At 42.0% G+C, this 15,482-nt stretch overlaps 3 protein-coding genes across 3 annotated transcripts in view; 2 read left to right on the top strand and 1 right to left on the bottom strand.

Moving 5' to 3' along the window:
* The window catches only part of inpp4b (inositol polyphosphate-4-phosphatase type II B), a 253,535-nt gene extending 251,176 nt beyond the window's left edge, over window positions 1–2,359 (top strand). Inside the window, exon 22 of the mRNA XM_045716544.1 lies at window positions 1,191–2,359. Coding sequence (XP_045572500.1) covers window positions 1,191–1,323 — 133 coding nt within the window. The 3' untranslated portion in view covers window positions 1,324–2,359. The remainder of the gene's footprint in view (window positions 1–1,190) is intronic.
* Window positions 2,360–2,618: 259 nt separating this feature from the next.
* On the top strand, window positions 2,619–3,566 carry bcl10 (B-cell lymphoma/leukemia 10). The gene is given in 1 exon segment (NM_001141256.1): window positions 2,619–3,566. A coding segment is annotated over 1 exon segment (681 nt). The 5' UTR covers window positions 2,619–2,736; the 3' UTR covers window positions 3,418–3,566.
* A 707-nt stretch (window positions 3,567–4,273) lies between these two features.
* On the bottom strand, window positions 4,274–9,390 carry LOC101448031 (interleukin-15). The gene is made up of 6 exons (NM_001279065.1): window positions 9,331–9,390; window positions 8,238–8,332; window positions 5,255–5,372; window positions 5,050–5,097; window positions 4,627–4,779; window positions 4,274–4,381 (listed from the first exon to the last, which is right to left on the bottom strand). Exons 1-6 carry the CDS (start codon window positions 9,388–9,390, stop codon window positions 4,274–4,276), a joined length of 582 nt encoding a protein of 193 aa, NP_001265994.1.
* Window positions 9,391–15,482: the final 6,092 nt, after the last annotated feature.

Genomic DNA, 15,482 nt, shown 5'->3' with positions numbered 1-15,482 from the left:
GCACAAACGTTTCTCAGTCTTAACCTGCCAGGTATGGGATGTTTACAGACTGGAGGGAGGGAGGGAGGGAGATTCAAGAATAAATACACTGATAAAATCCAAACGAGTTGACAGAATTTGAAAAGGATTAACTTGGACACGCTGCCAGGTATGGGATGTGCGCTACCACTGACTGAGCAAACATGGCTATGGACCGCTCTGAATTTATGGAACGGATGCATGCAAGAATTTGGCTATTTACATTGACTGGAAATAAGTATAGATAGGCGTCATTTAATTTATCTTGGCCTGCGAATCGCTTTCTCCAGCTGGCTACACTGAGCTCTAACACCAAACATCATAGTTTCTAAAGTGAAGTGCTGCAAGACAGCATTTCAAACTAATATATATATTAGTTTGAAACGCTGTCTTCATAGACAGTATGGGCTGATATAGGCAAATAATGTTAGATAGTAATGTAATGAACCGCGTGAGAGTTTATGGTATTATGTCCTCTATCTGCGGCAGAAGGGGGCACATTTTGATCTTGCCTAGGCTGCAGAATTGCTGGGACTTTGGTTGTTTGTCCCTCCCTAGACGTAGTTTGACAAACCCAGTTTTTAATAATAATTTGCACGGGCATCATGTTGCACCAAGAGCTCCATGGCCATTGAGAGGCCATAGTATAAACGGATAAGGAGAGTGAGCTTGTCCATGGTGGTCTGCGAACCCACGACCTTCCAGCTCGCAATCAAAATCCCAATGTTGCCATGTAGCGCTCTCGAGGTGAAAAACGGTTTGTCAATCTGTGTATCTAAGGCTCTGGTCTGTCCTAGGAGTGAGGGGAAAGGTAGGCATGTTTTCTGCTATACTTTGTTTATTATTTTTGGATAGAGGGAGGATCACTTTTTTCAAGCGTTCAGGGAGGGTCAGGTGAACACATATTTGGACTAAATTAGGGTCATCCATTTTAATTTCCTCGATGTATCCCTTTATTATTAATAACTTAGTCCCTTACCTTAGCTGTCCTACAGGTAATACTTAACTGTTGTCTGTCTGTTATCTGTTTCCCATCTGTCCGTCTGTTACTCGGTTGTTGGTTGTTGTTTTCCATACTCAAAACACAGACCCCCATTTTGAGAAAATTATTCATAATTTCATTTCATTCTTCTTCCCTCCTTTTTGTCATCATGGCCACACCATCAAACCAGGGAGGGATGTCGGATTGAGAATGTGCAAAAGAATATTAAATGCCGGAAGTATGCCTTCAACATGCTGCAGCTGATGGCATTCCCGAAGATCTACCGGCCGCCGGAGGGGACCTATGGGAAGGTTGACTCCTGAACCCAACCTATATATAGGAACTAAGATGGCTACTCCTGATTCTCCACCCTCCACAGGGAGTGTGCATGTGCACACTTTGGGAGAAGTGTAGGGAATCAGGATACAACCGGTGTAAAAACAAACCAAATGATTCCCGGCGTAATCTAATCCAAGCAGAAAATATAGTAGCAATAGAAATAGTCTATAGCCATGCACTGAAGGTCCAGATGTAAAAAATAAATAAAAGGTTGTAGGTGTTTCTGATATTGGCCATGTTATGCAATGTTGCTGGGACACACTGTTTTGTATGAGTTTTAAGTTTGTCCGTATTTCTTGTTCAGGCGTTGCTTTGTCATTTTCTTCTTCGTTGAGTATGTATGTAATATCTGCGAAGCGTGTTGCTTGCCAATTGAGCATACTTTCTCATGCTCTGTTTCTGAAATGCCTTAAAGGTTAGTCACTTTGGCACAAGTAACCTTGTAACTACTTTGCGTCAGACAACATGGCTTGAAGGAAGTCTTGAAAAGGTTCTATACGTTCAAGAAAAAGCTGAACAGACTTTCACGTTTAGCTTGTTGTTCATGTTCCCCCAGGTCTCTTTTGTAGAAGGCTGTCTGTCCCTTAAGGAGCCCGAGAGCGCTTCCTGTAAATATAATTTAATGCCATGAATATGTTCTCCTCTCATTCTCAATCATGGTTGCTTTTAAGACCATCTCATATTTTATTGTACAATAACAAACTCAATCGAAATGTTTCTCATAAAATATGTTGAATTACTGGCATATCTATCACATGCTGTATATAACTTTACTTTGTTTAAAAATATTTTTTTCCTTTATTTTCCCTCCACAATCAGTCAATTGAAAACCAAACCATAGCCCCTTTGTATCATAATATTTATTTTTATATCCTTTTTTAATACATTTTTATGCTTTATTCAGGGTCACTGTCTTGGATTCAAAAGCATCCAAGGCTCTTCCTGTATGTTGAATATCTTTGTTTGCGCTTTGCAATGTGTTGCATTCCTGTTTATTTAATTAAAATACATTTGATTAAATTGCTTGGGATGGATGTTAATATCTGTGTTCATCTTTTCATAATGTCTGTATCTTATTAGGGCAATGGATGTTGATCTCTCTGAGGCAGGAATGTCCAAATAAGAACATGCGCACGCATGCGCACACACACATGCCACTCATTCTCACCTCATTGTTTCCTAATAGGGAACTGATCTACTGAGGTAGTTCCCTTTTTCACAATATTGGCTTCCAACCAGTTCAATGACTCTCCAGGGTTAGAAAGGGGTTTGTTACATTATCTCAGTCAGTTGCTAATATTACAAACCCTTATCATCTGAAATTCCAACACTGCTACACTGGGCATCCCAGAGCCTGAGCAGCAGCTTTAGAAAACTCACGGGCAATTGGCTGGAAAATGGACTCCTGGTGTATCACTGACGAAGACATGGCGGAGGTCAAGAAGGAAGCGTTGGAGCGTCTGCGTCCGTACCTCTGTGAGAAGCTAGTGGCCGACCGCCACCTGGACTACCTCCGGTCCAGGAGGGTCCTTACGCGGGACGACGCCGAGGACATCTGCTGCAGGGTGGGGAACAGCAAGAAGACCGGTAGGATGCTGGACTACTTAGCCGAGAACCCCAGGGGCCTCGACTACCTCGTGGAGTCCATACGCCGAGTGAGGACCAAGGACTTTGTCATCGGGAAGATCACTAGCGAAATCGAGGCGGTGAAGATGGAGAGGAGAGAGGTGGCCATCTTGTCAGCAGCAGGTAGTTCTTCGCCGATCTGTATATGCAAAGAGAGAACTCCCTTTGTGTCGTTGCAGAGTGACAGTACTGGATACAAAGGCAGTAGTGAAGGACAGTCCATCCAAACCTCTCTGTCCAACTCCGAAGACAAGTGGAGTCAAAATGAAGCATCCTTTTCCTGGAGTGCCCTTCCTGAAGGAGTTAGTGTCTCTTCTCTACCCAGTCTCCCAAAACCAGGAGAGCAGGGCGCCCCTTCAGTCCCCCTTGAGGACTCCGAGCCCGGGACCTTCGAGTCTGAGAGCAGTGACCAGTTTCACACCCTCCGTTCCTTTTCAACCCCCCCTCTGTGATGGAGTAATACAGAATGCCTGGATGTCTGGATTCAAACAGACAGGTTGGATTATATGGGGACAGTAAAGGGTTAGGTTTTATTGTTTCATAACTGTACATGTCATCATTATCGAATGTTTGATTTTCTATATCATAAAAGCCTACAGTGAATTCACGAGACGTGGTTTCTAACGCGTTTGTTCTAGCAATAAAATGTTTTATTGAAAACGTTCTGTTATTGAAATGCTAAAAAATCCTGTAGTTGTCAATCAGGAAAAAACTGAACTATTACAAAATGGATGTGTGCCAGAAAGTTGTACTGGAGAGCTTTAGTTTCATCTGCTACAGTATCAGGAAATGGCGCAATGCAGAGCTTCCTGTTTCTTTGGGGCACAGTCCCACTTCATGTCCCTATTTGAACTTCTTTCAGGCACCCATATTCTATGAAATGATCAAATCAACATGTTTATGTTTTCTGGGATTTTATTTTGATTCAGGATGTGCAATTTTGACATACTGACGAGAACCCTTCAAGGGAAACTAGTTAAGGACAGTTAGTGTGCATATGACATGGATGATAAAACAAAAACATGTAAAGCTCCAAATAGGCATTTCAATAAATGTGTTCATAAATATGACAAAAGTACAGATGTAAAAGTTATTATATTTGATTATATACAAAACTATAAACAGCTAGTTACAATTACACTTGAACTGAGAGGTAATATACATTTGGACACGAGCACTAGCTGTCATTCTGCTAATTTCTTCACATACTATCATTTCCAAAGGTAGAATAACACACACATTACATTTTTTGTTACGTTATTTATGAAGAACAATTTAAACACATATTTACAATATATAACAATGTATTCAACTGACAGTTGTCCCTATTCTCTCCAAAAGGCGCTCCAGGTTGTAGAGGAATATTGTGGAGTTGGCAACTCTCTGTGCCTCACACGGTGAGCATCTAGAACTGTTCTGTAAATGCAGGAAAAAAGAGAAGCAATATAACTACCATTTAGATGAAAACAATATTCATTGGAAAGCAGAGTGACATTGGCATTCAAAATACTGTTGCTGCTAATCAAATGAATGCCAATCAAAAATGGATTGTTGTTGAACAATTGGAAGTATGGACCGTCAGGACTTCTGACAACACTACATTGCTGCTGTACCATACATATTTGGGATAAACTTCAGAACTTATTTAAAGGTTGACTTACATATTGGCGTTCATGTTCTTCCAACATTTTTTTCCGATGGTAGATGGATGTTTTTATTTCGTCATGGTAGTTATCCGTGACCTGCATGTCCTCGATCAGGACAACCTCCAACTCCAATAAATAACAGTGCATGAACTTAAAGATGCAGTTGTCCTGGGGAAGAACAGAACCACAGTCTGTGTTACAGTATATACAAAGACTATAAAACATTGATCTGGAAATCTATAAAAGTATCCAAAAGAGATATGTTCTAATCATGGCATTACAAACAGGGCCGGACTGGGACCAGAAATCGGCCCTGGCATTTCTAACACACTGGACCCTTTTTTTCCATGACGCCCCACACCGCATTTTCAAAGGAACAAAAATAAAAAATAAACTGTTTTTGTGTTCTATTTATTGCATATTGCTACAAGAACTTACATTGTAGATGTCATCGTTGGTAGGAGCATACAAACAGGCATCTGATTTCTGACAAGAAAGAAACCCACAGTTGTATGAATAATTTTTTCTTATCCTTCAATGTCACACACACGTTACTAGTCCTTTGAAAATTCCCCCTTTACCCTAATTTCACACCAAACATGCCATACTAGGACTACAGGATATTCATTAGCTGTAGTCTTACTTCTATGGTACTTTTCAAGTTTAGCAACTCCGACTGAAGCTCTCTAACGTCGTCTATTGTCATCCCATGAGTTTCAGCAGCACCAGCAATGGGCAAATGTGCGGTGGCACTCAGGCAGCTTTAATAGAAGAAGTACGGATGAATACAGGGATGATACACAACGTAACACACAACACAATGAATTAATATGTCCTTAGTTTATTTTGTTATGATTGTGGTAATCTCTTTAAAGGTATTTATAAGTCATATGGTTAAAAAATGTGTTGAAATTGCCAATCAGGGGTCTGAAATAATACAGGTTGCGACTTTAATCCAGGCTGTATCACAACTGGCCGTGATTGGGAGTGGTGGCGCACAATTGGTCCAGCGTCGTCCGGGTTTGGCCGGGGAAGGCCGTCATTGTAAATAAGAATTTGTTCTTAACTGACTTGCTTAGTTAAATAAAGGTTAAAATAAATAAAAAAAATTCAAAAGGCATGTATGTATTCATATTTTTATTAGGGGTGCACAAATGAGCCCCTCAAGTTTCTCCCTGGTCCCTAATTGATGAATGCACAGTACCAGTCAAAAGTTTGGACACACCTACTCTGTCAAGGATTTTTGTTTTTACTATTTTCTACATTGTAGAATAATAGTGACGACATCAAACTATGAAATTACACATATGGAATTATGTAGTAACCAAAAGTGTTAAACAAATCAAAATGTTATATTTGAGATTCTTCAAAGTAGCTACCCTTTGCCTTGACAGCTTTGCACACTCTTGGCATTCTCTCAACCAGCTTCATGAGGTAGTCACCTGGAATGCATTTCAATAAACAGGTGTGTCTTTGTGGAATTTCTTTCCTTCTTAATGCGCTTGAGCCAATCAGTTGCGTTGTGACAAGGTAGGGGTGATATACAGAAGATAGCCCTATTTGGTAAAAGACCAAGTCCATATTATGGTAAAAACTGCTCAAATAAGAAAAGAGAAACGACAGTCCATCATTACTTTAAGACATGAAGGTCGGTCAATCCGGAAAATGTCAAGAACTTTGAAAGTTTCTTCAAGTGAAGTCGCTAAAACCATCAAGCGCTAACATGAAACTGGCTCTCACAAGGACCGCCACAGGAAAGGAAGACCCAGAGTTACCTCTGCTGCAGAAGATAAGTTCATTAGAGTTAACTGCAGCCCAAATAAATGCTTCACAGAGTTCAAGTAACAGACACATCAACATCAACTGTTCGGAGGAGACTGCGTGAATCAGGCCTTCATGGTCAAATTGCTGCAAAGAAACCACTACTATTTATTTATTTATTTAACCTTTAACTAGGCAAGTCTGATAAGAACAAATTCTTATTTACAATGACAGCCTACAGTGGAACAGTGGGTTAACTGCCTTGTTCAGGGGCAGAACAACCTTGTCAGCTCAGGGATTCGATCCAGCAACCTTCCGGTTACTGGCCCAACGCTCTAATCACTAGACTACCTACCGCCCCAAATTTAAAGGACACCAATAAGAAGAATAGACTTGCTTGGGCCAACAAACATGGACATTAGACAGGTGGAAATCTGTCCTTTGGTCTGATGAGTCCAAATTTCAGATTTTTGGTTCCAACCGCCGTGTCTTTGTGAGACGCAAAGTAGGTGAACGGATGCTCAGGATATGTGGGAACTCCTTCAAGACTGTTGAAAAAGCATTCCAGGTGAAGCTGGTTGAGACAATACCAATAGCCTGCAAAGCTAGGCAAATGGTGGCTACTTTGAAGAATCTAAAATATTAAATACATATTGATTTGTTTAACACTTTTTGGGTTAGTACATTATTCCATGTGTTATTTCATAGTTTTTATGTCTTCACTATTATTCTACAATGTAGAAAACAGTAATAATTATGAAAAACTCTTGAATGAGTAGGTGTGTCCAAACTTTTGCCTGGTATGTCATTGGATGACTGGAGAGTCCATGCACTTGCTTACCCAGGTGCCAATAAGTGTCTGACTGAAGGAATACCAAACTTTGGCCCTTGAGGACAGGAGTGGTGCACCCCGGCATGTATGTTTGAAGCATTCAAATTCCCAAATATATATTCTAATAGCATGGAATCAATGTGGGAGAAAAGTAGACTTGCTGAGGGGAAGAAATAGAAATACATAGACTAGCGAAAGAGGAGACTGGCAGCAGGCCCTGAGTGGAGGTAACAGGTGGTTATGCTTCCCTAAGCAGAAACTACACAAAGGCTAGGCAAGCTATATGTATGACCATGACTAAATATATGCTACGCGTAAGCATGCAATGCAAGCATTATTTCATACCCATATGAGGATGCTAGCACATACTATGTTAGAGCTAAAAGCAGATACGGGCGTTATCTATTGGATAGAAAGAAAAAGGTTTTAGAACGTATAGGGGGTTTTACCTCATTTACATAAAGGATGGACCTATGTTTTGTATATGCATAAAAGCAGAGCCGGGGCCTAAGGAAGGCAGTTGTTTCCGCGGACCGGCTCGGCTTTACTACTTTGTATTAAAGTCTATATTGAATTTACAAGTTCTTGTAAGAAGTGTTATTCTTAAGACAATTTTCCACCACATAAAGTGTCAAACCCACTAGGGGCACCACAACAACATATTTCCCAGCGCGCAATAGTTATGTAATGAAGACGTAACAACATTAGATTTACCCTCAAAGCAGTAAGATGAATGATGTCATCGCCCGGCTGTTTAATAAATTAATCGTAATCTTAGCAATGCACTTGACTCGTGAAAGTGTATAGATACGAGAACCTCACGAATGCTGAGAGGTGCATGGCTTGGTGTCATACAATCGGATTACAGGGAGCATGCAGGGAGTTCTAGTAAACGGAATGCGTGCGTAACAGCTAAGCTCCTGCCCATGCAAAGTTAAAGCTACATTTCAAGCTCTCTGTAAAAACACGTACATCAGAAGTGTAATCAAACTGCAGCAAGCAATGCTGCTGTGTGTTTCATAAGGTGCTATACCTCAATATTAAGAAGCAATTCCAGAGCTCAATGTTCAGACACAGGTGTTGATAGTAATGGAAGCCCCAGAAGAGACAGATCCATCGCACTCTTTTCTAGAAACAATCACAAAAAAAGAAGACACATTGGAATGCCTTGTTGTTCAAAATCCACAATAAGTTTTTTTCTAGCGCTGGTCAACGCCCAGAGCTAGATGTTATCCCCAAGCTGGATCACAACCAAAACTATGTGAAAGTGAAAGTATACTAACTATTTACAGCTTCTGGGAGAAAGTAACTTTGTTTATACATTCATTGGAAAATAACAGAAGAACATACAGTTCTGGCATTTATCACTAAATATTCTTAATAAGCCCGTTTTTAGCTGATAGATCTGAACGTTAACACAGAGTGAGCTTTCTTCTTGAATTTCTGAAATAGGTATCAATGTTTACTGGTTAGGGATAGATTCTCTTAAAGTCAAAATGGTTATTGTAACTTTAAGAGTCAGATACTCTCCAGATCAAGGGAAAATAGCCTACTAGTTGTCTGGTCTACATATGTGTTACTTCAGCACCAAGTGTTTAAATGTAATTTACAGTTAATTGACCCATAAGTCAATTGTGCCAAGTATCCCGTGTGAGGACAAGCTATTGAAAACGTGTTTTCAACCAAAACAATAGGCATTTTCAATCTCTTTTTAACGTCAATGTCAGTAGGCCAGATGAGTCATCACAAGTCAACAATCGATTTCCAAACTCCTGTGATTGACAATGTCATATGTGGGTTATAAACATAGTGGCAGTGTGCCACGCATGGACTTTGTTTCATAAAGAAGAACTACGATCCGATAATTTCACTGTGTGGCTGAATAATATGACAGAAGGCAATGTAAAAAGAAAGCCGTGGTTTAGGCTAAATACATTTACTCGCCATGCATATGCATTAGGCATACAATAAAACAAGTTTAGAAGTCAGACTGTCGCAGGAACTCCCTAGAACCTTTACTTTTTAGTGATAACCTTGTAGCCTGTCAAATATCCAATATTGTACCCGAACATAACCTATACAATGTAGGCTAATGGTAGACAATTGAATATTTGTAAATTGCATACCTTTGTCCTGCGCTCCAATAAACGAATACAAAAAAGGAGCACTGTCAAAAAACCTGTCATCAGCGTTGTTCGCTGCCCCCCTAGCAGTTAGGGCAAAAGCCAAGATCACATTTTAACATTATCCGAGAGTTATCAGTTTCATGTGTCGTAAACTCCAACCATTCGATATTATGGCAAGTTTCCCGATAAAAGAAACGTTTGGCTCAAGTATTGGACGAGGACATAAACTCTGTGCCCGCACCCTGAACACATGATGTGCGCAATGGCGCTCTCACCAGCGCTGGGTTTGCTGTAGCCTAAATGTTGCACACACCCTCACAAAATCGTCATCCTCACATGGAAGCGGGTGTTTGATGTCAATCCTCAAACTTCTATGAATGACTATTTCATTCAAATTACCTCTAATACTGTAAATATTTCACTGTAATCCAATTATACCTTGCAGTGAAAGAACGTCGAAAGAAAGGCTATATTCCTGGAGATTATGCAAAGAATGTATCCATTACTATAGTGTTTTAGTCCACCAGAACCTATTCTTAAACCCGGCTCAAGGAGAGTAAACATTTAGTGCCCACTCATATACCACACCTGTGTTTGTTGACGCCTATAATGGGTGATGGATGGCTGTACAATGCCAATCACAGAGTTCCCAAGTTTTCCCACGCATAAGAGAGAGAAACATTTGATCGTATACAAACGTAACAAGGTTTTAAATTATGTTTTAGTCAAACATTATCTGTTTGGGCTTCATGCAGTCAATTTGCCTTCTACAAATGATTTATTTGTATTATGTTCCGGCCCCCCGACCATCCACTCAAGAAAAAAAGTCGTCCCGCGGCTGAATCTAGTTGATGATCACTAGTGTAGGGTTTGACCATTGACTGGAGGTAGATGGGAGTAGTTGATCGCCTGTCATGAATTTTAGACTTACTTATCATTCAAATATGTATGACTACCCATAACCAAGTAGCCTACATCTGATCTGACACTACATTACACTGACAAATCACTACTCAAACTATCATTGTAGTGCCACTAGAGTAGACTATTGTATACAAAAAATGAATCTACAATTAACATAGGCCTACAGAAAGAGCATAACGTTTAATTGAGGTTTTAGATCCTATTGACTTAGCAGTGATAGGGCAGCTACAGCTTCCACACAAAGTTTACAGATTCCAGACCTGCCAACCTTGAATAAGCCTAATGTTTTAGTATAGCACTTCAGTGCAGTGGCGGCACCCTGGCCCCACACTGCTCAAATCATAGGCAAATGCACCTTTTTAAGCCTAATAATGCTGTTGGCAGAAGACTGGCTCAATATGAATGGTAGGCTATAAACTGTTATGGGTACTTGGTAATTGTCTGCTCTTCAGCAGCGAACATACTGTATGTTTAAATGTAACATCTGGGGTGTAATCATTAGTCCAGTTTCAAAATGTTCTGTTTTGCAACTAAATTGTGAGTTTCTATTGGAAAACTCCAGGTAAGTCCGTTTAATAAACATTTTGCAACAGATCGGCGGAATGAATACACTCCAGGGTTCTTCCTAGTATTGTCTGACTAGGTGGAGATTGTGTAGGTCTAAAGTTGGGTGGGGGAGGTCTGGAGTGGGTCAGTCAATTTCCCTCTCATGAAGTTTTGCTTAAAGAAAAAAAAAAAAGCAATTTCCTGAAAACTAGAGTCTTAAAGCGCAACTATGCCATTTTTCAAAATCATATTCATTAGGGCTAGGGCCTATATATCTAGCATCAAAACGGTGTCTACATACAGTATGTGAAAATGCAGTATTTCTATGATCTGTGGTTAAAAAGATAATTTCCTTAAAAAACGTCTCTGTGACATCACAGTGTGGGATTAAAAGTAAAAAAAGAAATAAAATAAAATAAAAAACAGATACCTTATTTACATAAGTACAGGAGGGGACTGAGCACTCACACCTGAGGGGCCCCCGTGTTGAGGATCAGCGTGGTGGATGTGTTGTTACCTACCCTTACCACCTGGGGTCGGCCCGTCAGGAAGTCCAGGATCCAGTTGCAGAGGGAGGTGTTTAGTCCCCGGGTCCATAGGTTAGTGATGAGCTTTATGGGCACTATGGTGTTGAACGCTGAGCTGTAGTCAATGAATAGCATTCTCACATAGGTGTTCCTTTTGTCCAGGTGTGAAAGGGCAGTGTGGAGAGCAATAGAGATTGCATCATCTGTGGATCTATAAGGTCCCACAGTTGACAGTGCATGTCAGAGCAAAAATAAATCCATGAGATCGAGAGAATTGTTTGTAGAGGTCTGAGACAGAATTGTGTTGAGGTACAGATCTGGGGAAGGGTACCAAAACAAATTCCGCAGCTTTGAAGGTCCCCAACACAGTGGCCTCCATCATTCTTAAATGGAAGAAGTTTGGAACCACGAAGGGTTAATGGGCAGTGAGTGTGGGCATATTTACATGCATAATCTCACATTGACTGCTGATCAGAGAAATGACGATACTGCTATTCTAGATGCTTTGGAGGACTATTTTAAGACCACAAAAAAAACGTCACATATGAGAGATACCTCTGTAGCTGCTGCAAACAGGATACAGATTAACAGTTTTATCACTCGATTGCTGGAGAGAGCCGCAACATGCCAGTACCGCGGTCTGAGAGACGAGATGAGAGCGGCTGTCACGGATCCCCCCCGGTACTGCTGCTCATTCCATTCACCATCTCCGGAGGTTTACGTCACTGGCCTTCTAGGCGTCACTGAACTGGATTCATCCCCACCAACCCCAGACTGTCTTGTCTCATTACACACACCTGGTTCCCATTCCCTCTGATTAGTATGTTATATGTGCCCTCTGTTCCCCATTGACCTTGTCGGTTATTGTTACCATGTCCGTTGGTCCTGTGAGTACATGTCGGTTATTGTTACCATGTCCGTTGGTCCTGTGAGTACCTGTCGGTTATTGTTACCATGTCCGTTGGTCCTGTGAGTACCTGTCGGTTATTGTTACCATGTCCGTTGGTCCTGTGAGTACCTGTCGGTTATTGTTACCATGTCCGTTGGTCCTGTGAGTACATGTCGGTTATTGTTACCATGTCCGTTGGTCCTGTGAGTACCTGTCGGTTATTGTTACCATGTCCGTTGGTCCTGTGAGTACCTGTCGGTTATTGTTACCATGTCCGTTGGTCCTGTGAGTACCTGTGCTGTTGTTTCGGCTTCCATGCTACATGTTATTGTGCACTTGTTTTACGGGTCTCGCCCCGTGTATTATTTAGAGGTTTACGCCTCGCTCTTTTGTTTGGGTGGAGCAAATAAAACCCCCTATTACGTATTCCTGCGTCTGTCTCCAATCATTAGACAACGTGACAGCAGCTCATGTTAGACATTGCAAGTGAAGGAACAAGACGCCGATTTCTACGATAACGGGATCTTAGTTTACCAGAAGCTATGGAAATATGAAGTGTGGCTGAGGTTACTGAGAAACATGAGGGCGATAGATGGAATACAAGTGGATACAGTGAATGCAACAGAGAGACAGCGGAGGTACAAACCACAGGAGAGTGCACCCATGCTAGAGGTCAGGTGACATTACATGACTAAAACAAAATAGTGTGGTAACAATCACAAGCAAGTAGAGAGCAATGCCCAGCTTATGGCAAAACATGCAGGTCTTGTGGCGTTGCAAATCATTTTGCCAAGGTGTCAGGCAGGGGACAGATCAGGCAGAGTAAAGAAAGTGCATGTTGTGGAGGATAATATACAGAGAGGGGGAGGCTCTGACAATGATGAACCAACCGGTCTACACCACGTAATGCATCAGTAAGGCTCACTCTCAGGGACAGAAATGGTTGGTGCAGCTAAGACTGAATAATAAAAGATAAGAAGGCCAGCTTGACACAATGTAATGAGCAAGAGAGTGAAAGAGAGAATATCACCAATTATAAACTGGGTGGTTCAAGACCTGAATGCTGATTGGCTGACAGCCATGGTATATCAGACCATTTCCCATAGGGATGACAACATATTTATTTTTTACTGTTCAAGCACAAACTACTCTTTGAACTTGTTGAGACAGACCAAAATCCACCACTCTCTGGTTCTACATGTTAGCACTTAGGACTCATGACTGACACAATACCAGCAGAGTGAAACTAAGGGGAGCAGTTTCTCAAAGGACCAAAGAACAGCTGCTGAGTGCATATTGTGACGTTTTCAACGATCCAGAGGTCTGTGCAAAGCAGATGTCCACTTCATACTGGACCCAAGTTGCACCCCTGTACAAAGTGCACCACGGAATGTGCCTGTAGCCTTGAAGGCACGAGTGAAAGCCCAACTGGAGAAATATGAACATGATGTATATATCACCCCAGTGACTGTGCCGACGCCCTGGATAAGCAACATGGTCATAGTTACCAAGCCAGAGAAGATCAGATTATGTATGGACCCAAAACCCCTTAATCAAGCACTGAAAATATCTCACTACCTTATGCCAATATTAGAGGATGTGTTGTACAAACCGTCTAAGGCACGCGTGTTTATGCTGTGGATGCCAGAGATGCCTTTCTCCAGTGTAAACTTGATGAAGACAGCAGCAGGATGACGACGTTCTAGATGCCATGGGGTAGGATGAGATGGCTGAAACTTCCCTTTGGGCTGTCCGTGGTCCCCGAGATGTATCAACGTAAGCAACCTGAACTGCTGGGGGTCCTCCAGCCTATCGCAGATGATATTCTTGTTGCAGGATGCGAGGACTCCAATGAAAAGGCAGAGCGTGAAAATGACAACAATCTGCAGGCACTGATGGAGCGGTGCAGGGAGGTGAGACTCAGGCTCAGTGTGCTAAAGTTGCAGTTCAGTTTCATGGACACGAGGGACTGAGAATAGACCCAGAAAAGACCAGGGCTGTACTGAACATGCTGACGCCCACGGATGCCAAGGTAGTACAGCGCTTCATTCCTGCCCAAGCTGTCTGAAGTGTTTGAGCCACTTCAACGGCTGCTGGACAAGAGCAGTGTGTGGCACTGGCTCCCTAAACCTGACCAAGCTGTACAGGAAATAAAACGCCTGAAGTCTATCACGCCTGTTCTGAGGTACTATGACGTCTCGAAACTGGTCACTGTGCAGAGTGACGCAAGTAAGAATGGCTTAGGGTGCTGCCTAACGCAACAGAGACAGCCTGTGGAGTTTGCTTTGTGAGCATTGACGCCAAACGAATCAAAAATAGACAAGGAATGTTTGAGTATTTTATTTGCTTGGTAGAGATTTCATCAGTATCTCTATGGCAGAGAGTTAATAACAGCTGAGACAGATCATAAACCGTTGATCGCAATCTTCAAGAAGCCACTCCTCTGTGCCTCTAAGCGTCTCCAAGGTATGTTAATGTAGCTGCAAAAACTACAACTTGGGTGTCATCTACAAGCCTGGGCCGGAAATGTACATCAGCGACACTCTGAGAAGAGCAACAACAGAAGGCAGGAGGACAGACGCACCACACACACACACACACACACACACACACACACACACACACACACACACACACACACACACACACACACACACACACACACACACACACACACACACACACACACACACACACACACACACACACACACACACACACACACACACACACACACACTGTGAGCAACGAAGAGAGTGAGCAGGCTGCATTCACACACATTGACCAGGCATGGCATCTCAATATTACAAACCACAGGTTCTGTCCAATTTTACAGTACACTGAGGTCGATGAAGACCTACAGGACTTAAAGTCAGTTGTTCTCTCAGGATGGCCAGCTGTGAAAGAGGACACCTCTCTGAGTTGAAGAGATTATTAGTCATTTTGTGATGAAATCAACGTGCAGAACAGGGTGCTGTACGGAGGACAATGTGTTATTATTCCAAGGGCACTGATGGAGGAAATGTTGAGCCACATACATGCTAGTCACATTGGCGGGGAGGCATGCTATAGACAGGCAAGTGATACACTTTTCTGTCCGAACATGAGAGGGGAAATCAAGGACTATGTATCCAATTGCTCAGCCTGTAATGAATATGCACGAGCACAGCAAAACAAAACAACGATGTCACATGACATCCCAGAGCGCCCCTGGCAAACAGTGAGCATGGACCTTTTTGCCTATGCAGGGAAGGACTTCCTGATCC

The sequence above is a fragment of the Salmo salar genome, chromosome ssa04, assembly GCF_905237065.1.
Source record: "Salmo salar chromosome ssa04, Ssal_v3.1, whole genome shotgun sequence".
Taxonomy (NCBI): Eukaryota; Metazoa; Chordata; class Actinopteri; order Salmoniformes; family Salmonidae; genus Salmo; species Salmo salar.
This window is presented reverse-complemented; position numbering and strand designations above follow the sequence as displayed.